General features: G+C 36.4%; 1 protein-coding gene across 6 annotated transcripts in view; it reads left to right on the top strand.

The window, feature by feature from the left end:
- Nrxn1 (neurexin 1) overlaps positions 1-24,226 on the top strand; it is a 1,089,464-nt gene that overhangs the window by 563,570 nt on the left and 501,668 nt on the right. For all 6 annotated transcript variants that reach the window (XM_071601560.1, XM_071601558.1, XM_071601559.1 and 3 more), the window contains 2 exons: positions 8,368-8,541; positions 14,764-14,883. In XM_071601560.1, coding sequence (XP_071457661.1) covers positions 8,368-8,541; positions 14,764-14,883 — 294 coding nt within the window. The remainder of the gene's footprint in view (positions 1-8,367; positions 8,542-14,763; positions 14,884-24,226) is intronic.

Below are 24,226 nucleotides of genomic sequence, written 5' to 3'. Positions count from 1 at the left end.
GAAATGAACCATTGGAAGAGAATAGACATTTCCGATGGAAGTAATGTATAGTGTAAGCGATGATGGAATGGCAGGGAAATATAGAATTGGAGAAATGGTTACTCTAGTTTAAAAATCAGGGTCTAGGAAAAGGATGATGTAATCTGAGGCCTGTAGCTGGCACAGTTACTGGGGAAAAATAGTTCAAACGTTAGCAAGAGATTTTTGAGGAAGAACGATTCAAAATTTTGAACACTGCTGAGCCTTGGACTTTATTTAGATGGTAAAGGGAGTTACTGGAGATATCAGAACACAATGGGAAGACGGATGTAGTGTTGATAAGGAAGCTGGATGGAGGTAGGGACACCAGATAATGAGTTAGTGCATTAAAGGGAAAAAGTAGACAAAAACTAAAAATGGAAACGAAAATGGAGAGACAAATGTCAGAAGTGTTGGCAAAGTTAAGTCATTAGACCCTGGGAATAGTTTGAATGTAAGGTGTGAGATAAAGAATAGAGTTCAAAAAATGATTTTTTTTTTTTTTTGAAATTTCAACCAAGTAAGTAGAAATGGGATAGTTACAAAGCAGGGAAGTCTGCTGGAAGTAGTTTCCTGGGGTCGGGGTGAGGACAGTGATGTTTGGATTTTTAGAATGATTCTAGAGATCCAGAGCAAACCTAGAGATGAGGATTTGCAGGTATTTCCTAAAGAATAAAAAATTTTAAAAAAATAGGTGGTTGTAGGATTAAAACCTTCATTTAATAAGGAAGATTAAACATTTTTCAAGCTAATAGAACAATTAATTACTCAAACTGGTGACCATGTTATGCTCGAATTTGGGACCCCCAAAAGACCACCAGAGACCAAGATCATGTAAGCAGCAAAGAGGTGTTTATTGGGAGCTAGCTCGGTCCTCCGCGGGCACACAGCAACTGGTGACACTGAGAGGCCCCGAGCCCAGGGTTTGCAGCAATTTTATACACTCTTTGGGGAAGGCAGGGACTTCACATACATCATAGCATCTCTTAGCAAATCATCACACACCACGGGAAAATCATGAAACAACTCTAAATCATGATTAGCACATTCACTGGCAGGAACAAGTTGGGTAGGGGTGATTGGTTACTACAAGAGGGGGATTCGTTTGAACTGATTGGTTTAAGCCACAAGGGGAGTACGTGCTGAACTACATGGTTTCCCAACATGTTATCAACCAACATAAACTACTGGGAGGGTCATCTGGCATCCCAGGTATTTTCCCTGTCTCATGCTGATTGGTGGTTGCTAGGGGGTTGCTATGGGTCCTCACCTAGCCTGACTGAGTCAGGGACATCTGGCTTCTCAGATCTCTCCTGTTATTTGTAGATAAACAACTCAGCAGGGTGGGTATGTGCCTAGGAGTGCTCTGTGGGTCTTTGCAAGGACAAGGGTCACACCCCCTTCCTTGGACAGGCTTTGCTCTGAGGTAGAGGCTGGTTTTCCAACCACTGAACATCTCTTCAGCAAATATTTCTTAAAGACAGATGTTGTATCACGGAGCAAAATGTCTATGTAAATTGCTTCTTTGACTTTAAAACTGAATAGTATGCTCTTTACATATGATCTTGGAGGGTGCTTTTTTCTCAGTTCTATGGGAGGTGAGTTAAAAAGTTTCCTATCTGTCCCTAAACTAAAACATGTTAGAGAAATATTATCCTGTCCCCATGGTTTTACTTTCAGTAATTTAATATCATCTATTTAAACAGTCACGGGAAGAGAAACTTAGGCTTCTCCCCCAGAAAACACATTGAATAAATAAACATTTATTCCCCAAGAATTAGAGATCATTTTCTTCTATCTAGTGGGGCGTGCATTTTATATATATATCTGTTTAGATTTAATCTGTCTCCTGAGGAAAAGTTGTCTTGATGTACCTGGATGAGATTTGACCTGCGGCTTCCTTTCTGGCTATACAATAATAAGATTAAAAGCAAAAATAATGATATAAATTTGTGGGCAAAAGCTTATTGTTCCTGGGGTGAGGGACAAGTTCCTTTCTATAGAAAAGGTTCAAAATGTAACCTATGCATATTGCCCTCCCACGGTTAGCCATTTACAACAAGAATTGATGAAAAAGCCAGAATTGTCCCCCAATTTTCTGTTCAAGCTCTAACCCTCTCAAAGTGAAGCATCTAGAATTGCGTTTTTCTCCAGTCCAGCCACAGGAAAGTGAGTCAGTGTGTGTGACTTCAATTTTTTTCCCAAAAAATGCCACTTCAAAGAGTTTGTGGGAACCCCCTAAGTTCCCTTAAAGTCTGAGCTATTCCAAGTCTACCAAGCGGTTGTCCTCTGGATATGTGCTCCTTTAATTAAAATGAAAGTGAGATGTTTAAGAGGCACAAAAAAATACATATGAATAAACAGGAACGCTGAGTCAAAAAACTAATTATACCTAGACACTTGCATTCTGCTCCTGTAAGGCAGAGCCAGGAGTCTTTGCTCTTAATTGCTTTATGCTCCCTGTTTTAAGAGAAAGGAAAACTCTTCCAACACTTCATTTATCTGCTTTTGGTTGATGGCTCCCAAGCCCCAGCTTCTCTATTCCCTAAGCCCCAGGCTCATATTATTGGATCCCTTATAGACACTCTTACTCAAATTCCAAGTATTTAATGTTAGATGCAATTTTACCTCTCCTCTAAATTTTTACCACTTTAACTTCCCTGCCTGGCTTCCATCCTTGGACTTCTCTCTCTCTCTCTCTCTCTCTCTCTCTCTCTCTCTCTCTCTCTCTCTCTCTCTCTCTCTCCCCCATCAGTGAGTAGTAGCAAGTTCATCATGTTTTCTTATCTATTATTCAAGTCTTCCTTTCATGTCACTTATCCAACATCATTTAATAAATAACTGAATATTCTTCTCTTCCAGTCAACTCTGACCTTTCATTCTCTTTCTTTGGTACCAGGGATTGAACCGAGGGTGGCTTAATCACTGAGCCACATCCCAATCCCTTTGTATTTTTTTAAATGTTTTATTTTGAGGCAGGGTCTCACTTGGTCTCCCGGGACTCACTAAGTTGCTAAGGTTGGTCTAGAAGTTGCAATCCTCCTACCTCTGCCTCCTGAGCTGCTGGGATTATGGGTGTGTGCCATCATGCTCTGCTTACTCGCTGTCTTGAATGCTAGATTTATTTTGTCTCCATGGTACATTGGTGCTGTTCCCCAGATCTGGCACCTATTATTTATGTCATTACAAAGTAACATCTCTTTTACTTTCTTCTGATCTCATCTCTTCCATGATACTCCACCTTACAATGAAAGTTCACAAAAGCCTTCTATTTCTCTGATTTTTCTAAGACACATTCAATCTACACACTGGTCTTTTGTCTTTATAGAATTTTTAAATCTCTTAGTCTGTTTTTATCAAATTAGAAGACATTTTTATCAAGTAACTTTTCAATTTCGGTCACCAAGTTCAATGCCACTGAGTTTCAGATTGCATATGTCAAAGGAACCCTTTGAGCTACTGACAGTCTGGTGCAAGACACATTTCAAGCACACAAAAGACTGTGAATTAAATCTTATCAAATAAATGTCATGACAGACTTGTAAATTTGACATCTTGTCAATCCATTGTATTAGAAACAAGAGGACAAACTGGACTACTCATTCTTCTGTATTTCTCAGTGCAATCAACATAGAATATGTAGTTCTCACCAGACAAACCAACATAGAATATGTAATTCTTACCAGACAAACCAACACTGCTGTCCCAGGGTCAATCACGTGCTGACTACATACTGTATATTAAATGATTTACATACATTTTCTGTAATCCTCATGACCTCATGATGTGGGCATTATTAACTCCATTTCACAGATAAAGAATCTAACTCTAGCAAAAGGAAGTGGCAGGGCCAACGTTTGTAGCCAGATAGAACTAAAACTATTTGTATACTATTTCTTACTCATTTCTGCCCAACTACTAGAGAAGAGATACTTCTGATATCATCTCTGATCATTTGCAGATAACACTTTTGAGAGGAGCACAGTGCTTATGTATGTATATGATGCTAGACATGAAGTTATCATTGAGATTCATTCCTTCATTCCTCCCTCCCTCTTTTTTTTTTTTTTTGTGCTGGGGATCTACTCAGTGCCTCGGGGATGCTAGTCAGGCGCTCTCTACTGACCAGCCCCCTATTACTAACATTTCTTCAACAAATCTATTTCCAGAATATTTGTGGTTGGAAGCTTGAGACACATTTTCTTCATCCTTTACCCAAAATGCCCCAACTCCACCTTTGCCTTATCAATTGTATGTATTGCCTACTTAAAGGATAAGAATAAAATTAGTTACTTAGCTTGAAAAGTAGGTAACAGACTGCCTTCAACTCTACAGAAAACTTGACTTTTAATAAATGTCCATCCAGGCTCTGGTTCCTACAGGGGTTATTAAGAATTACATCCTCCTTCATGTGCGCAGGACTTCACCTACAAGGAACCATTAGTGCTAATGGGTCTTTTTTTTTTTTTTCCAATCACTCCAAGGATCAAAAGGAGAAGCTGCAACTTTGATGAGGTGGTAATGGTACACAGGACTGAGACCACTTAAGAGTCTCCTTTGTTCTCTTTGTATGGCATCCCACCATGGGACTTTAGACCACTATCTGCTATGTGAAGGGTTTATGAGGACTGTACTAAGTGGTGGTGCTAAGTGCAGCTTCAGTAATGAAAATGAGCGTTAAGTCCCTACTTACAAAGCCAAACACATCCACCTTGATATGTTTGAGGCTTGCATGCTGCGCTGCTTGAATTGATATTTTTTGCTCTTTAGTAACACAGGGGAAAAATTACTACTTCTCTTCACTGAGCTCTAAAAAGTTATCAGGCAAATAAGTTTGCTAATAGAAAAAAAATATGTGTTGTGGTAAGAAGTGGGGAGAGGAAGGAAGGAAGTGCATTTTAACATTAGCTCTGTCTTTAAGTGGTACCTTCTCCTTTCCCTTTTGTTTCTTGATTTTTTTTTTTTTTTTTTTTTTTTTTTTGTACTCAATCCATTGGATGACTGAAAACTCTTACTGGGTACTCAACTGTTTAGAGCCAGGTACCTGGCACCATGGGAGAATCGAAAACAAATTAAGACTTAGTCTGTCTTCTCCAGGAAGTTGCAATCAGAAAGAGGAAGATTTAGTTGTCAAAATCATTGCATGAATAACTTTTCTGAAGTTCTTCACCTCTAAGGCCCAAAGCAGAGACAAGAACTTTATTCAATTCCCACCATTCTTTATTATGACAGGCATTAGGTCAGGAGCAGAGTTAAAATTTCCTAACCACTTTAGTTCAACACATAGACACAGGGAGCAAGCATATCCTTGCATTGATATTTGACATGTAAAAGTAAAATTCTCAGCCCACATTCTCTGATGTGTAAGAAAGGTAACTTGATTTTTCTATAACTCACCTTGGCTTCTATTTTGAGCTCTGATTCTTTTGAGTTAGTGAAAATATAATCTCAGGAAATTTCAGTCTCCTTCTTTCCCTGGAGTTAAACCTAAATTATTTAGGGAAGGGGCAGAATTTCCATTGTACTTTTGAGAGGAAGAGAGAAGTAGCATGGAAACTGGTCTCAAATATTCTAGACTCAACTCAGGTAGGTCCCCCCTGATTTACTACCAGGACTCTTTGTTCTTGTGTGTGTGACCTCTTTGGGTCAGACCTTTTCTGCAATTTTCTGACCACTTGAAAATGGTTCCATTGTTCCCACATTACAGTGTAGAATGGAAAGCTGTCTAGCCCCTAGCATGTCTAAACACACCATACAGCCATTTCTTCTAGGGGGATCTTACTGCTGTACTAGGTTCCCCCCAGGGAAATTCTCACAGATCTACATTATTCCCTTAAACCTACCTGAGATTTGACATCCACCAGGGCTCAGCCCTTAAACTGTAAAATCATGCTCTATTTTTGGTCTTGACCAAATGATTATGCACACTTAATCTTCTGCGTGCCCAAAGCCTACTTTCCTCAAATATTTATGCACACTTTGTCATGGGAGAAGAGTCCTAAGATTTCCCTGAGAAAGGGACCTCAACTCAGGACAAGTGGGGTTCTTGACAAAAATATCAGAAAGGAATTTAAGGACCTGCATCGGATAGAAGTGCAAATGGAGAATTACTGAGGAAAGTAATGATTATACATTCAAAAGGAAAGAGAGAGAGAGAGTAAGAAGCCATGCTCTGGCCTGGCATTATGATATTATAGAGGGATAGTATTAGGGGCTGAACTAGAGATGGAGTCAGGGTAGAGTTACTCAGGTTCTCTCCAGTTTTCTTGGGGCTGCCCTTGCCCTCTCATCATGCTGCTTTCTGTGGCAAGGATATATGTGCAAAGGTGTGGGCTGGGTTGCTCCAGAGTTGTTCATTTTGCATTTCAATGAATTATGGGTGTTTTCTGCATTCCAGTGTTTCCTGGGCACTCTTTTTTTTTTTTTTAAATTCAGTATTATTTATTTATTTTTCTGTATCCCAAATTCCTATTTCAACTTGACTACGTTCCTCCAACTTTATCTCCTCCTTTCCCAAATAGGGTGCAGGAAAGCCATACTTTCCTCATATAAATGCCTACATATTCTATTTCATTCCTAGAAGAGTCTAGGCTTTTAAGATTCAAATGCAGAAAGCTAATTTTGTGTCTTTGATTTATGACTCACATCCTTTCTGAGGCAACTAAAACACAGTGGCTTAAAATTGAAGTGAGAGGAAAGACAAAGGAGAGAACGGAAATTTGGGGGTAAAAATCAAATAATATTTCAAAAATAGTATCCTATCTTAGACCCAAAACACACTATCCTTTAGTATTAAGGAAAATGGTTGGAAGTCAATAAATCTTTATTTTATTTAAGAGGTAGGAGGTAAGGGAAGTAAACACTCGACTATGCTCAGTACAAATTATACAGGATCAATGACATCCTAGTGAAATATAGCTTTAGTTAGTAAGTTACAGAGACAAATTTCCCAGTGTCTAAGGGTAAGTGGCACTCAGAACAACAGAGGATCTCTCTGTTTCAATGTACTCATCAATACAGTTCAGGAGTGTTGGATCTATGGTCAGATTTTATCCTGCTCACGGGTTAATAAGTCAGCTTATTCTTGTTCCAAAGATACTGGCAGAAGTCATGAGATTTCCGGGTTGGGGACCAAGGTCTCTGTTACTCATACTGTAACAAATGGCAGCATAACAGTTCTTCTTGTTCCCATATCTCATGAAGACAAAACAGAGGGGTCTAGTTGAACATAGCAGGGCTTTTCTGCTACAACTGGGAAAAATATGACAAGTGCCCTGAAATTGGAGAGAATGCTTAATTTAAGAGAGGAAATTCAAATTGCAATGAAAAGCTAGAGAAGTAGCTGAAAAGAGAATGTTTTGTTAACAGAATTTGTAGGGAGGAGCAGTGTATTATGGAATTCTGAGGTCATACTACTTAGGTTCTGCCATGATTTGGAGTTTACCAGAGTCACTTAATTACATTTACTGAATGCCACCTGAAAATGGTGGGTAATCGCTAACGGAAAAGAGACAGAATCAAACATAGATTGCACTCCCTTTTTAAAGTAGTAGCCCCTGAAATTGGGGAATCTAAAGATGACAGAGCTGAGAAAAATGTTCCATTACAAAATGCAGGAAAATTGCAAAAATAAATGGATAACAGGTTCACAAATTCCAGAGCAGCATAAAGAGCCCAAAGTTGTATTATCTAACTTTAAAAAAAGGAAACACCTGATGAAAGACCTAATATTCACTTATACATGAACTATTATGAGAGTTGCTTAATAAACAGGATATACAATTCAGGACAACAGGATTAGGAACAGTACAGAAGGTGTGTTGGCTACTAGAAAAAAACTTGAGCTTCTGATTCACTGAAAGACCCAAGGTTTTCTAAGCAGACGTTAATTTAATAAGAAGAGTTTTACAAGAGTGTCTGTTATATTTTTTCATTCCGATGGGTACTTCCTATGTGTTCTCCTATTTAATACTCATAGCCACCCTTCAGAATAGATTTTATTGTTCTCAGTTTGAAAATGAAGATACTAATGATCATAGAATCTGCTCAAGGTTTTGGTAAGTAACTGGTTTGCATTTCAGTGCTGGGACATGCATCCCTATGGCCTGTGTTCTATCCACTTCCCATGTTGAACTTGTTTAATTCTCCTGGAAATAAAGAAATTTCTTCTAGTTCTAATCTATTATTCAAATATTTCTGTTGTTTCACACTCTTAGGAAAATAATGAGTCATAAATTTATGTTTTATTACTTTAACAAAAATAAGTCTCACTACTTTTTCTTCCTGCTACTGTATGCTTAATGTCAATAATATGTAACTTTTGTGACAAAGACTTTGATCTTCCCACAGGTGACTTGTATATAGGAGGAGTGGCTAAAGAAACATACAAATCCTTGCCAAAACTCGTCCATGCCAAGGAAGGCTTTCAAGGCTGCCTGGCATCGGTTGATTTAAATGGACGGCTTCCGGACCTCATCTCAGATGCTCTTTTCTGCAATGGACAGATTGAGAGAGGATGTGAAGGTACTAGATCTTTTTCATTACCCTTGACATTATTCTAATTCCACCTTTAAATGAGAATGAATCTCACTAGCCAGCAAAATTCTGCTAACTGGTAGAACTCCCTCTTAGAACTTAGAAATTCTTATCCATGCATTTTAATCAACTTTTTTGTTGCTGTGCCCCCAAAGCCCTGACAAGAGCAACAAAGAAGAGGAAAAGTTTATTTGGGGCTCAAGATTTCAGAGGTCTCTGTTCACTTGTGGCCAATTACATTGCTTTGCCTGAGATGAGGTAGATCATGATGGTGGAAAGGTGTAGAGGGAGAAAGCAGAACAAGACATGGAACCAGGAAGGAGAGAGAGAGAGAGAGAGAGAGAGAGAGAGAGAGAGAGAGAGAGAGAGAGAGAGAGAGAGAGAGAAAATAAACCATAGATAAAATATAAACCCCAAGGGCACTCCACCAGCAACCCACCTTCTCTGGACACACCCAGTTAATTTCTCTCAGTAGATCAATGCACTGACTATTGCTATTTTCCATTCCTTTGCATTCTATAGTTCACCTAATTAGCATGTTAATCAGTTCTGCTATGCACATTTTATAGCTTACCCCATTTAAACTAGATACCCCATTTAAACTAGAAAAATATATTTACTCCAGTATTAATCAATTTGAGCCCACTTTGAAAAATGGACTATGAAATAACCATAAAGTTCAGATACCCCATTCTCAAATCACTGTTTGATATGTGTGTACCTGGAAATAAGAGTGTATCCAATGTATTATCTGTTTGGCAAAAAAAAAAAAAATAGTTTTTTTTATATTACCCAAGGCTCATATTTCACACTTCAGAAATGCACTCAACTATCCTCTATTCTTTTGTGCTATCAGATCAACATCTGTAGGAGTATTTTTTGATTGTTGCTTTCATTTTAGATAATTTTCACATCAACACTTCAGATTATTTGAGCCAATTCTTCTCCATCCATGTAGTGTAATATCATCATGAATTGTTTGGCTGTGGATGTGTTGCTGCTCTCTTTTAATGTTGAGCAGAGTTTGATCCATTTTGAGAATGTTTGATCCACAAGGAGATTTCCTAGGAGAGAAGAAGAAGAAGCAAATGTGAATTCCTATCCCCTGGAAGATGATGAATCATTAATTCTTGACCAAAATAATGTCATTATATTTAGTAATTACCTAAGTACCTGGAAAGTTTTTATTTGAAAAAAAAAAAAATATATATATATATATATATATATATATATATATATATTTTTTTTTTTTTTCCTTTCTGAAGCATCTGTTTCTCTTAAAAGTTAGGTGAAATTCAAACTGTGATGAAAAAATAAAGGAGAATCAAATTTGGTGGTAACAGAGATTTAACCCAGGGGCACTCTACCACTGAACTACATCCTCAGCCCTCTTTGTTTTTTATTTACAAACAGGTTCTCCTAAGTTGCTGAGGTTGGTCTAGAATTTGGGATCCTGCCTCAGCCTCTTGAGGAGCTAGGATTGCAGATACACACACCTGTGTCTGATTTGAATTCACTTTTAATATTATCACCATATTTATTTTCTTAATTTCAAATTTTGACAGAACACTTTTGTAAAACAAAAAGAAAATATGTGTTTTCTCTTTGTACCAATTCAATAGAGGCAACAAAATTGTTAAGTGGAATAATTACTTCAAGCAGATGGAGACAAGGATGTGGACATGACTTTAGTTCTTGGAGGTGACTTAATTAGTGAGAAATTATATATTGATCTACTTTAAAGAAAAAGGTCCTGTGTAGTTTTTGGAAAATATTTTTCAAAAATAGGCTTTTGGGGCTGGGAATATAGCTCAGTAGGTAGAGTGCTTGCCTCCCATGCGTAAGGCCCTGGGTTCTGTCCCCAGCATCACAAAAGAAAGAAAAAAAAGGCTCTATACAAGTTGCTTTGTAAGTGCTTCCTCATCTACAAGAAATGGTAAGGATAGACAGACACAGCCACTGACAGCTGATGTTCATGAGTGGGTACAAGAGAAGATTAGGGAAGTAAGAAGTTCTACACAGGGTAGTTGCAGTAATGAACTTGGTGTTGTTCTCCAACCTGATCTAGTAAGCAATTTGGTTAGGATGATTAATTCCACAATGTCTTGGTGGATTTAAATTACCATCTATACATTTTAATTCATTCAGTTGAGAACAATATTGGTTCTTTCCATAGGCTTTACATGTCTGAGCCTTAATAATGTTCACCCCTTTTCACACCCTTTCTCTTTACTCTTAGACTATCACATGCCCCTTCTCTTCTACCCTGAAACTTCCCTGATTCTTGCTTTCCAATATCTAGGTTAACAACTTTAAGTATTTATGTATTTGTCCTAAGTAGACCTGATGAGAGTCAGGTGTTTTGGGGAGTAGCAATTAAATTGTAGATACCCATAAATTATCTCCTGAAAGACAGTTATCTCATGCAGCATGAATTCAAATCACATTGGAATCAATTTCCATAATAATAGAAATAGTATAGCAATCAAATAACAACTTGTCAACATTTTTCATCATTCCTACCCAATGAGACCCACAAATCTCTAAGCTCCTGGCATGCAAAAAAATTCTTGGCCTTTCCTTAAAAATCACTTGATACCTTTCATTTCTAACTTATTTCAGTGGGCAATAGTTATTTTTTTTAAAAAATAAAATGCATATCAGCTAGGGGTAAAACCTTACCCTGTCAAAGTCTCTTTAATGTTTCTCCAACTTTAGCTTATATCAGAATCACTTGGAACCTTGTTAAAATCCACATTCTCAGAGACCAGAACCAGGGTGCCTGGTAGGGAGCCCTAGAATTTAAGTCTAAGAAGTGCCCAAGTGATGGTGATGTTATAGCACCCACACTTTGACAATTACTGCTTTGGACGGCATGTTCCTGCTTATTTAACAAAAATTAGAGGGCAATAATCAGGTTCACTAAAGTCAAGATAACTTCTGTACAAAAAGTTGGTGAAAAATTTCATCATCTTTTTGTAGACCCACAACATTCAGTCCTAGACTACTTGATAAGTGACAGAAATACTTGTCTATTTATTAAGCAATGGTGCTAATATGTTTACATATGCTCTCTTATTTAAATCCTCAAAAGGCTATAAGTCAGGTGTTATTGCCTTTTTTTTTAAATGAGTAGATTGAGCCTCAGAGAGGTAGAGTGACAACCCTAAGGTTAGATGCCTAATGACAGGTATTTCAAACTCAATTTACCTTCCTTGAAAGCCCAGGCATCTAATGATCATCCCCTATTGTTCCTTTGATTTCCATGTATTATAATTTTTTCCTTTATTTTTCTCTCCTTTTCAGACATATTTTTTTAAATCACTTAATACAAATGTCCTTTGGCTTGTTCCCAATTTTAGTCAGTGGTAAAATAAAAGAAACATTATGTAACTAAAGTGGAAAATAAATTCAAGGCTCTGTCTTGTGCAAATGCCTGTCAGTATTTAAGTATTATTCTAGAAGGTGAGTACTTTGAGAAATGTGTCTTGTCAGGCATAGGCATGCATTCTCTTATAATACCTGAATATAAAAAGACTGTTGTGATAATGAAAACAATAATAAAAATAAAGGATGGGTTTGTGCTCACCAAGGTTTGGCAGGTATTCTGAGTTGCATTTCTACAATGTGGGCAGATTAATTTCTAGGGTTGCAGTTTTACTATTTTTAGAGTTTAGCATTGTTTCACAGTTGCATTGCTGATGCTTTTTGGAAAAAAACAAAAAACAGCAAGACTCTAGTTGTTCATCAGTTCTTGCTCCTGTCTGTCCTTCAGCTGTGTAGGCTGGGAGCAAATAACTATCTGATCAGGTAGCATCAGGCCTGTGTGAGGACTGCTGCCCTCATCTTAGGAAGGAGTGTACCAAAGAGGGTTGCTTTGAGAGACTTTATTTAAAAAAAAACAAAAAAAAAAAACGCTGATTATTCTCAGTCTTAAAGATCTGTAGGCCACTTACCTCTCATAGGTTGGAACAACCATAAAAACTGAGCAATTCAGTAATGCTTAGTACTTTGACACAAAGTTGAGTAACGGTTACATCTATTCAGGCTCCCTGCACCTAAGAGATTATTATTATTATTGCTACTTCTAAAAACTATTATTATTGTTATTATTATTGTTAATATCATCATATAATCAGAATTTATAATATCATGGTTTCTGAATTTGTGAAAATTCACCTAGGTAAGGCTAAATCCAGTCATTTCCTATGAAGAGTACCTTTATTGAGAAAGTTCCCATAGAAATGTGATTGTAAGGGTTATGTTTAAAACCCATTTTACCACATCAATTTACAGAGGCAATTCAGTTTTAATCAGTAAAGTAAGTACCTTAAAGCCTGTCACTATTAGTAGCATCCAATTAGGCTGGCATCTATTTTTATATTTTCAGAAAACCTAAAAATCTTGTTTATTAGAAAATATCTTTAATTTACACTTGGAAACTATTTAGTTGGATTGCATTCCCTTCCTACCCAAAGCTATCCCTTTTATGTGAATCTTTACTGTAATAATCATTCATCAGGCAGTTTGTTAGGGCTGAAGACCATTGTGAAGGTGTAGTTCATATGAACATAACTCTGAAGTCCTTGAGTAGTGTACACCTAACTGGAAAGAGGAAAGATGAATATTCCATACTGAAATCTTACAAAGGAATTTGTTCTAAGGAGAGTTATCTTACAGTTTGTTTCTTCCATCCTCACTACTTTTATCCATTTCAAAAGATACATGCATTTTGGTAGTTTGGCGTTATAATAAAGTCCAACTGTTGGCAGTGAATAACTGGTATGACAGTTTTAAGCTTTAATTGCAAGAAAAATATAAAAGACCCAGGGAGGGAAACATAGAAAGGAATAATTGGTCTGTTAATGACTGCAGTCCACATTGTATTACACAAGAAAAATGGTACTTGCATGTTCCAAAAAAGCAACACAGTCTATTTGGTAAAGCATTCATATTTACTCAAGAGAGGAAAAATTATAATAACCCTTTTAATTTTCCTTTATTACATATCATTGGCTCAATCAACCATTATGTACACACACACATACATATACGCACATATGTACAGTACAGTTCTAATACGTTACCGCTTTCTCATTTTGGCTTCTCTTAAGATTTATGGCTGTTAAATTTAATTTGTTTGCTGTACATAGCATTTTCTCCCCTTGACAGCAGCATGCTCTTTTGAATCTGAACGTTCTTCTGTGTTTGCCCCATTTCAGTATTGCTTACTAACATTTACTATATTTTGCTTTTTTTTTTTATTTTGCTGACAAAGTTGCATTGATGAAAGCTGACTTGCAAGGTAGATAGCCCTGTGTGTATTCAACAAGACTGAAACCCCATACTACACAGTGGAAAACCTAAAATAACTGTTTTTTACATTTTTGCTGTAACTGTTATTTGGGTTCCAATTTCATTTTTTTTCCCTTCTTGAAACCTCCTTTTGCAGCAGAGTTTGCATAAGGCTTTCAGTCTTGAACTTGTTTGTATAGTGATTGCCTTTAGTGCTTCAATCATACTTCTTTAGTTCTCTGTTTTCCAGTGTTCTAGTTATGATTCTTTAGAACCAGACTAGCATTCTTTTGACTTGTATGTTCAATGGGGGCATGCCATCTATCTGGAGTTTTTCATTTTCTGTTTAATTGCATGAGATCGTTAAAGCATGTGAATTGATACTTGCCAACATACCTATCCAAAACACCCAGCAATCATAACTTTATCCATAGTTTGTGCAGGGAAACATCTGGAACTTCTAGGGCATTTCTGTATAACTCTCTTTGGTTATTTTGCCAATCTTTATCTCAATTTCATGAAGTTATAATCTCCATTTTTCATGGTGCTTCTATTTCATTGGTCTGAAGTTAAGGAGATCCATTCATTTTCTAAAAATCCAAATGGTGACAGAGAGTTATTGATGATGGAGTGAGATTACCTGCTACCATGATCATATTGGAAGCTATGCACTTGCTTTTACTATTTGTTGGTTAAGTTTATTACTATCATGTATTTTGTCATATACTTGAAACTTAAGAAAACCTTCATGTTACAGCTTCTCAGCTCCTAATTCAGGTGTGTGAGCTAGAACTTTCACAACTGGTTTGGACATGTAATTTGAGGTGTTGGCAACTACTCTATGTGATCTAGCTCACGTGTAAAATATTTTAGATTGTTTTTAAAAACCCGAGTTTCCTTTGGAATGTTTCACAGGGCCCAGCACAACCTGCCAAGAGGACTCGTGTTCCAATCAAGGTGTCTGCTTACAGCAGTGGGATGGCTTCAGCTGTGACTGTAGCATGACTTCCTTCAGTGGGCCACTCTGCAATGACCGTGAGTACCGCAGTGTACCTTGTCACTCCTAGCTACCATTCCTTATTCAACATCTAAAACTGGGAGTCCTTATGTTCTATGCACTTGAGCTCTCATAACCAAGAGAAGCAGTTCTTTCTACAGGAAGGACATTTCCCACATATTAAATTATTATTCTGGGACATCATTAGCTAAGGGCTGTGATGATGATGATTCTTTAGATTTCAGATGCAGGTTTGTTTGGTTTTTTTCATTGACTAACTGTCTTGTTGTTCAAAGGAACTTTTTTCATTTCCTATATTTGGTGATTCTCCTCTAGTTTTTGAAACTTCGTAGTGCTTTATATTAAATTGCATTTAATTTTGTGAGATCATTTCTTCAGGACTGTGATTTTGGTGACTGGCTCCAAGAATTACATTTTTCTGTATTTCTATATCTAAGTCCACTTCTGCCTTCACTTTAAAAACAATGTATTTAATCTTTGTCCTTCAAGAACTCTCCCTTGTTTTTTAGCCCCTCACATTTTCTTCTTTCATCCCTTGATGTAAGAATGACAATGAAATGCAGCATTTGCATTATATCAGATCATACCTGCTAGTGTCTTATCTATATTATAGCAGCCATGGTGGAATTAATTGGTCCTTAGGACAAAGTTTTGCTTCTTAACTTTCAAATCGTCTTGTTTTAAAGCACTTTATCAAAACGCGAAAAGCATTTCCAAAAACGCATTTCCTTCTGCTGTATTAAAAGAATATCCCTGACAAAGCCTCCTGTTTGCAAAGTAGATTATATGCTTTATGTTATAAATACTACAACTTGCAAAGCTAATGTTCTAGGTTATGGGAGAGGGAATGCCATGATTAAAAGTCTGGGGTTTCACAGCAGAGGGTAGACTTGAGTGTGGACTTAAATAATGTCTACAGTTTGTTCTTTCTGACCTTTGTCAATTTGGACTTTATTCATGTCAGTTGATATGTATATCACAGTGTCAAAGGTGGAGTCAAACTAAAATATTCCATTGAACTGAGTTGTGGAGGCCTAGAAATATGGTTCAACAATTTCCCATCCAAAATATTGACGATAAAAGCAAGCAATTAATGTATTACTAAAGAGTAAATTTATACTTGGAAGAAGTCTGCAATGCCCAGGCCATCAGAGATTGAGAACCATCTTTCTCCATTTTATTAGTGTTATCTTCCATCAAATTATAGTAAACTTGAAGCAATAAAAATATATTATTTGTATTGCAAACACTGTATTTCTGCAAAACAAATCACACTTAAAACCAATAACTCTATTTTGAATTACATAAATAATTTTAAGCAAAGACTCACTAAGTACCAATATAAGCAAAAAACAAAGAATGTGTAACCCTTATAAATGCTTTAATAACAATATGCATATGCATCTCTAGAGCAGTAACTTCCTGCATTTGTCCCTGTCCCATAGAAAATGACATAGTTATTTTCCAGGAGGACCAGAAGACTGAAATTCTGTTGATTTTATTATGGCAAATTTTTAGTCCTGAATATGATTCTGACAGATGTATGACTACATGTGGTAGTTGAGAGGGCTTTATGGTATGAAAATATTTTTCATTTTGCTAAAGAACATTCTCTGCCAAATTTTTCTTAATCTAGTTTCCATGTTTTACAAAACAGTTGCCATTTGGTTGTGTCAGACTGTGCATCCTCATATACCAGTTAAATATGAAGGATACAATTTTCCGGAAGTATTTGTTGGGCTTTTCCTAAAAGAACATCAAGATCCAACCTTGAGTATCATCCTGTCCAAATCGCTTTTTACAGAAAACTATTTGTATACTGCTCTTGGGTGATAGTAGTAATGATCACAATGATAAAGCTATTTGTTATTTTCTTGTAAATAGGTAAATGTCATTCAATAAATATGTCTTCTGATATGCCTCTTGCACAAATCAGCATTAAAATTGCTTTGGAGAGCTCTCGGAATGCATGCATTTTGATTAAATCATTAGCTCGTACTGGGTTTTCTGGAAATGGGAAATGATTCCATGATTCTCATCTTGGATTTTCTGGTGATTAGGCTATGTAAGCAAAAATCAATATTAAAAGTAATATTTTTATATCGATTATAATTAGTAGAAAGTACAATAGTAATTGTTACTTTGAAGACATGTAAGTTGAAGCTTGAAGTATTTTGCCACATTTTCCTCACTTTTTAAATTAATCCAAATACGTCTTATGTCTACATCTCACTGTTTCTCTATAAGATGCACAAATAGAATTAATGTGATTGAATTTTACCAAACTCCTTTTCTGTATAGAGAGTGACATTTCTTTTTTTATAATAAAGCCATATAGGGCATTTTGTTTATTAATGAAGTTATATCTCTAATGTAGTTTATAATTCATAATTTTGGGACTATAGTCTTCAACTTCATAGGAAACAACAACAACAACAACAGAAAAGGAAATAGGAACAAATATTTTTAATATGGGAAAGAAAACACCACATTAAACATGAGAATCTTTCTCCAAAATGCAAGTTCTAAATGTCATCTATCTGATAATTCCCAAGGAATGGATTATAGTAACTAGAAATTTTTATTTATATTAGCCTGGAGATATAATTAACAATGGGAAGATGGGAATACTTTATAGTATGCAAGTGTAATCTTGGATAAATCATACTAATTAATTGAACTGAAAAGAAGTTTTCAAGAAAGAGGCACTTGCGCAAAGTGATGCCAAATGCTATTTGGAAGAAATGCATTTGTAAGAAATGCTTTCCTCCATGGAAATTTGCCATCTGAGTGACCCACACATTAACCAAAATGGCGTGTGCGGGGCATGTAGTGTTGCATACTCAACACTGCCAAATTTCAGATCTGCATATCGCTTCTTGAAGTCCTTTCTTGGTTGTTTCCTCACTTCCCTCCCTCCTTCCTCCAATCCATCCTCAACCATTCTCCTAGTTCTGTTCTTCCTTTTCTACCTGATTGAAAGGTCACTGATTTCTCCTGATTCTCTCAACCACAGGCATATTCTTCCTCCTCTGACTTCTTTAGGGATATTTTACTATTTGATCAATCATCACTTTCTACTTTATAGTTTCTTATATCTCATCTCCCTATAAGACTATGTACTTCTCCTGAAACAACATTTTTTTTCCTTTTAAATTTTTTTTTTAAATTTTTTATTCTTCAGGGCCTTTTGCTATTCTTTTTTTTAAATTTTTTATTGTTGATTGTTCAAAACATTACAAATTTCTTGACATATCATATTCCACACTTTGATTCAAGTGGGTTATGAACTCCCACCTTCACCCCATACACAGATTGCAGAATCACATCAGTTACACATGCATTGATTTACATATTGCCATACTAGTGTCTGTTGTGCTCCGCTGCCTTTCCCATCCTCCACCATCCCCCCTCCCCACCTCTCCCCTCCCCTCCCCTCCTCTCTCTCTATCCCCTCCACTGTATAACCCTGAAGGTCTCCTTCCATTTCCAAGCAATTTCCCTTCTCTCTCCCTTTCCCTCCCACCTCCCATCCCTGTTAAATGTTAATCTTCTTCTCATGCTCTTCGTCCCTACTCTGTTCTTAGTTACTCTCCTTATATCAAAGAAGACATTTGGCATTTGTTTTTTAGGGATTGGCTAGCTTCACTTAGCATAATCTGCTCTAATGCCATCCATTTCCCTGCAAATTCTATGATTTTGTCATTTTTTAATACAGAGTAATACTCCATTGTGTATAAATGCCACATTTTTTTTTATCCATTCGTCTATTGAAGGGCATCTAGGTTGGTTCCACAGTCTTGCTATTGTGAATTGTGCTGCTATGAACATCGATGTAGCAGTGTCCCTGTAGCATGCTCTTTTTAGGTCTTTAGGGAATAGACCAAGAAGGGGAATAGCTGGGTCAAATGGTGGCTCCATTCCCAGCTTTCCAAGAAATCTCCATACTGCTTTCCAAATTGGCTGCACCAATTTGCAGTCCCACCAGCAATGTACAAGTGTACCCTTTTCCCCACATCCTCGCCAGCACTTGTTGTTGTTTGACTTCCTAATGGCTGCCAATCTTACTGGAGTGAGATGGTATCTTAGGGTGGTTTTGATTTGCATTTCTCTGACAGCTAGAGATGGTGGGCATTTTTTCATGTACTTGTTGATTGACTGTATGTCCTTCTCTGAGAAGTGTCTGTTCAGATCCTTGGCCCATTTGTTGATTGGGTTGTTTGTTCTCTTATTGTCTAATTTTTTGAGTTCTTTGTATACTCTGGATATTAGGGCTCTATCTGAAGTGTGAGGAGTAAAGATTTGTTCCCAAGGTGTAGGCTCCCTATTTACCTCTCTTATTGTTTCTTTTGCTGAGAAAAAACTTTTTTCTTCCTTTTAGCTCATAAGCCCAGTATTTTGTATAGCATGTTGCATGTAATTGGTGATAATAGCAACACATTAAACCAATGTAGACTGAATGCATGAACCTTTCAAAACAATTTCTGGGGCATCCTCAGTGGTCAATGCTACTGTCTAGATTCATCAGTCTGGAGTTCATCAACCTTCATGTTCTGACCCTGGCCTTCATTTTCATACTTGTCTATTGCAGATCCTTGTCCATATGGTGTGTTACTGCCAATTTACTTACTCATGGTTTTTTGTACAGCATTACACTTTCCAATTTCCTCAGCATTACATATGCTAATCTTTCCACCTGGGGAGTGCTCTCATTCCACCTGGATTGCATTCTTTTCACTATCTCTGCTTGAAAGAGTATCACTTCCTTTTCAACTTCCACTTAAACTGTTTTATCCCATGGAAATTTCTTCAGTTCTCTGAGTTGAGCGTTACCTTTTCTTTTTTTTTTTTTTTTTAAAGAGAGAGAGAATTTTAATATTTATTTTTTAGTTTTCGGCGGACACAACATCTTTGTTTGTATGTGGTGCTGAGGATCGAACCCGGGCCGCACGCATGCCAGGCGAGTGTGCTACCGCTTGAGCCATATCCCCAGCCCCGAGCGTTACCTTTTCTTCTTTGGAAATCTTAGGGCAATAGTGTGTCGCACATATTATTTTATGTTGTAAATATTTGTGAACTTTCTCTTGGGTTGATGGTTTATCAAGTGCTTACTGTATGTCAGGTCTGTGCTGAGTTTACATTCATTATGTAACATCTACACATCACCAATTCATGCTTGCACATCACTCATCATCATCAAATCAGTATGTTATTCAGTAATTCTTTTCTGCTTTTTCCCATTGGTCCAGAATAGAATATAACCATATTAGCTAATTTAATGTCAGGTTGGAGAAGATGAATATGGCTATGATCACATGGAAAATAGCGAACATAATAACATTGTCACATTACATTAGAATGGAAATGTAGTGTGCCAAATTACAGTTCAGCTGCAAGGATGTCTGTTACCATAAGGGAGTAATACATCATAATGCTGTTCTTTTGGTGCTATAACTTAGGAGGGTGTGGGCTCTGCTAATAAAAAGACTATTTTCTGAATTCTAAACTTGGTCAAGAGAAAATCTGATACAAATTCATTCTATCTTTTGTATGAGAATTACAAATATTCACAGAAGCAAGGATAAAGTAAATTTGACTTTTTTTTTTACCATGGCATTTATAAATATCTTAAGCTTTGTTTCTTATCTTCTTTTGTTGTTTGAAAAGAGAATCAAATATTCAAAGTAATGGAAGTGAATCATAATATATGTGAAAAAAGTATATCCAAGTAATAACATAATAAATTTCTTTCCCTCCTTGAGTTACCAATAGCATTAAGTTGTGGACTGACTTGTTGTTCGTACCATATAGGGCTAAATTCACAATTAGCTATATCCATAGACAGATACTTATTGTAATTGTAATGAGTCGTATTAACCTCGAATCACTCAAGCATTTCTAAATGATGGTCCTTAAGCTTTTTAAAGCAATTTATAAGCAATATTTACTGATAATACCTCAGAGAATCTATCTGTGGGGAACAGGGTCAGATCTGTCTCAGGTTAAACTATAAAGGATTAAAACATTGTTCATAGCCAGCCAGAAAATGCAAAAAAAGACAGAAAAGAAAGCATAATACATGGCAGAGAAATGTAATACATAAAAGAAGTGCTATCTTCTCATATTTTATATAAATTTATTTTTGTTCTTCTTATTGGTAATAGACATCATAAAAATAGATACATGAAAGGAACTGTTGGTATTTTCATATTGCACTCAGGCAGCTAGATCATAGTATAGACTATGTTTATGTAAGAAGTGGGAAGAAAAATCTCAAAACAGTAGAACAGAGCTTTGCTTCATTTCAATTATCTAGATCAGTTCACTGCCTTGTACAACAGCTGTGCCATCCATAACTCTAAGTCGCCTTTTACCTTATGTACATGCTGCCATTTTGGCTCTCAGAAATTGCTGTCATATATAAGTAAAAAGAAAAAAAAAAGAACAAAAGTAGGATATTGATATTTTTACAAAAGAAGATTATTTGCTCAATGAAACAGGGAAGTTGAGAATTATGAAGACCTATCTACATTAAAAAAAAGAAAAAGAAAAGAAGAAATCAAGGAGAAAGGCTTACTGGGGATGTTTTCTTTACTTGCTGTCCTCTATTTTTTTCTGAGTTGATGAAAACTCTGACCATGTTGGACCTTAATTTGGCTCTTGTGCTAGTCCTCTTCTTCACAAATCTTAGGTAAACATGAAGCTGGCCTTCCCTTTTGCATTACTGTGGTGAATATTATCCATCTCAACTAACCAGGGCTACAGTGAAAAAAAAGTTTTGCCAATCACTTTGGTTAACTATCCTGAAGGGGTGACTGTGGTTCTAATTTTCATAGATACTATTTCAAATGGATCTATGACCACAGTCTCCCTCTGGATACTTTTGTTTCTGTGTGAGTACATTTTGCCAAGATCTGTCACTTTGCCTCCCACCCATAGCAATACTGCAGGTGCAGAATGCAGGCTAGAGTGGAGATACAGTCTTAATCATAGGTACTGATTTCTGAAACTTCATGTCTTAGGTTTACTTTTGTTTTTAATGTGGATTTTATGAAGGTTTGGTGAACAAAATGAAGAGAAATCATGATGAATTTTCAGAATTCTGCATGATATTAAATATGTATAAATAATAAATAACTTAATATCCATTTGTTAAGAAGATATGTGAAGAAAATAATTTGTAAAATACTTCCCCCACTTGATGGAATCAAATTATCATGTGTTTTTTTCCCCTTAAGAAGGAGTATAAGATTAAACATAATTAGTTTGAACTTTATGAAATATTTTATTTGAAAAGAATATAATTTTGATTGGATTTAAAAGGAAGATTGGATCTGGCATAGGTGGTTTATATACTTCTCTTGTGTACAAGAACTATAAAAATTTTTTATGTAGATCATATCAACATATTTTGCTGTTAAAAACAGGATTAATATGTATGACATGCATGCTGTTTATATTCTAAAAATTTCACATTTTTCATTTTCAAAAAAATCTTATTTTAATGTAAAAAATGAGAATATTGAGAAATAATCTTAAGTAACTTTTGGGGTCAAAATGGCTAATTATTGGCACAAACAGAATTGGAATGTAAGTCTGTCTCTAAAAGCATATTCTACTTTCCACCCATAGTCCATCCAAAAAGAGGTACCTTCAATGTCAGTGCTTTGGAAGTTCCCCAGCAGAAAAATTCCAAAGAGAAGTTAATAATAAGCAGAATCTAACGCTGCAATTTATTCTTATGCTCTTCTGACTCTTAAATTCTTAGATTTAATTTTAAGCACTGTGCTGCCTGAAACACATTCTTCCCCTCAACTATTTCGTTGCCACTTCTAAAGAGGAGCTAAAAATTCAAGGTGAGCTGTTGAAGCACACTGTCACTAACTTGCAGTTCTATTATAAAAAGGTACTGATTAAGAAAGAGAGAAGGGAATTTTCTGTGATTTTTCTGTGACAGCCTTTCAAAAATAATAATTTAATATTCGATCATGAAATCAGGCAAAATATCACCTAACGTTCCTTGGCTTAAATCAGATCCACAATGTATTTTTATGATGGGAAACGGGCAGCTCAGATTCAGTGTGGTGCTGAACAATGAATGTGTTCCAAGTGTTTCATTATGTTAATTACCTTTCAGCTTTTCCTTTATTCAGTTGTGGGAGCAGAAAGAAAATAAATCCACATCAGAGGTTAGCAATATCGTCCTTGAAGGTCTTTGGAAGATATATAAGAGAAACATAAGAAAATGCATGAAGCCCAGGGCATGAAAAATTACAACAGAGATTAATAGTAATGACCATGGGCCCTTCGTATTTGTAGAGAAGGGAAAGAAAGCTCTCAAGAAATGTAGAGTCCAGGAAAAGGTCAAGATAAAAATAACGTTGTGCTTGCATTAAGGGATAATTCACATCATAAGGGAAAAAATGTTACTGTGAAGAAGATGCCTCTTGTCCAGTGATCCTTTTTTTTCCCTCCTGAACAAAGCATTCTGTGTCTTTAATGAGATTTACTGCAGCAATTAAAAAGGGTAGAATTCTTTTATGGGGAGGAATTACAGTCTTCTCTCCAGCTCTGTGCTGTTATACATTTTTACCTCTCTGGTAGCATTCAACAGCGGCATAAAATACAAGAATGATCTGTTAGCTCTGGGTGTTATGGAGTGTATGATTTTAATGACTCTAATGATCTAAATTCACATCTTTCAGAAAATGACCTAGAGAGTGTGAGGCTTCATCTCCCCAGGATTGGGTGAGATTGGGAGGTACAAAGGCATTTCTTAACTTGAAATAATTTCAGAATGGAGCAAGTTTCATAAAAGGATCAGCTGATAAAGAAAGATGTTTTAAAAAAAAATGGGTCGTGAACAAGGAGGAGGCTGCATTTGAAGGAGACGGTGGAAACTGTTCGCGTAGGTGTGAATGCTTCTTATAAATATATAGCATATGACCCTTTAAGAAGACAAACAGATGGAATATGTAGCAGAAAATAAAGAATATATTTTGCTTGGTTTCTCCAACTGAGTGGTGCACTGTGTATTTTGATATTTGGCAGTCCTCCTGTTGGAAGTGTTCAAGGCCTCATCTGGATTCCAATAGCTCAGGACAATGCTGACACTGTGAATACTACTGGGTAAAAACAGGCTATTGAATTCTCCAGATTATGACACAATGCCCAGTGTACCAGCCATGTTTACACACAAAGTTTTTTTCTTTTTGCACCAGGGATTGAATCCAGGAGTGCTTTGCCTCTAAGGCCATCCCCAGCCATTTTTGTTTTTTAGTTTGAGACAGGGTCTTGCTAAGTTGCTTAGGGTCTTGCTAAGCTGTTGAGACTGGTCCCAAACTTGCAAGCTTTCTGCCT

Source organism: Marmota flaviventris, chromosome 14 (assembly GCF_047511675.1).
Source record: "Marmota flaviventris isolate mMarFla1 chromosome 14, mMarFla1.hap1, whole genome shotgun sequence".
NCBI lineage: Eukaryota > Metazoa > Chordata > Mammalia > Rodentia > Sciuridae > Marmota > Marmota flaviventris.
The sequence above is the reverse complement of the archived record's forward strand: the minus strand, read 5'-3'. Positions and strand labels throughout refer to the sequence as shown.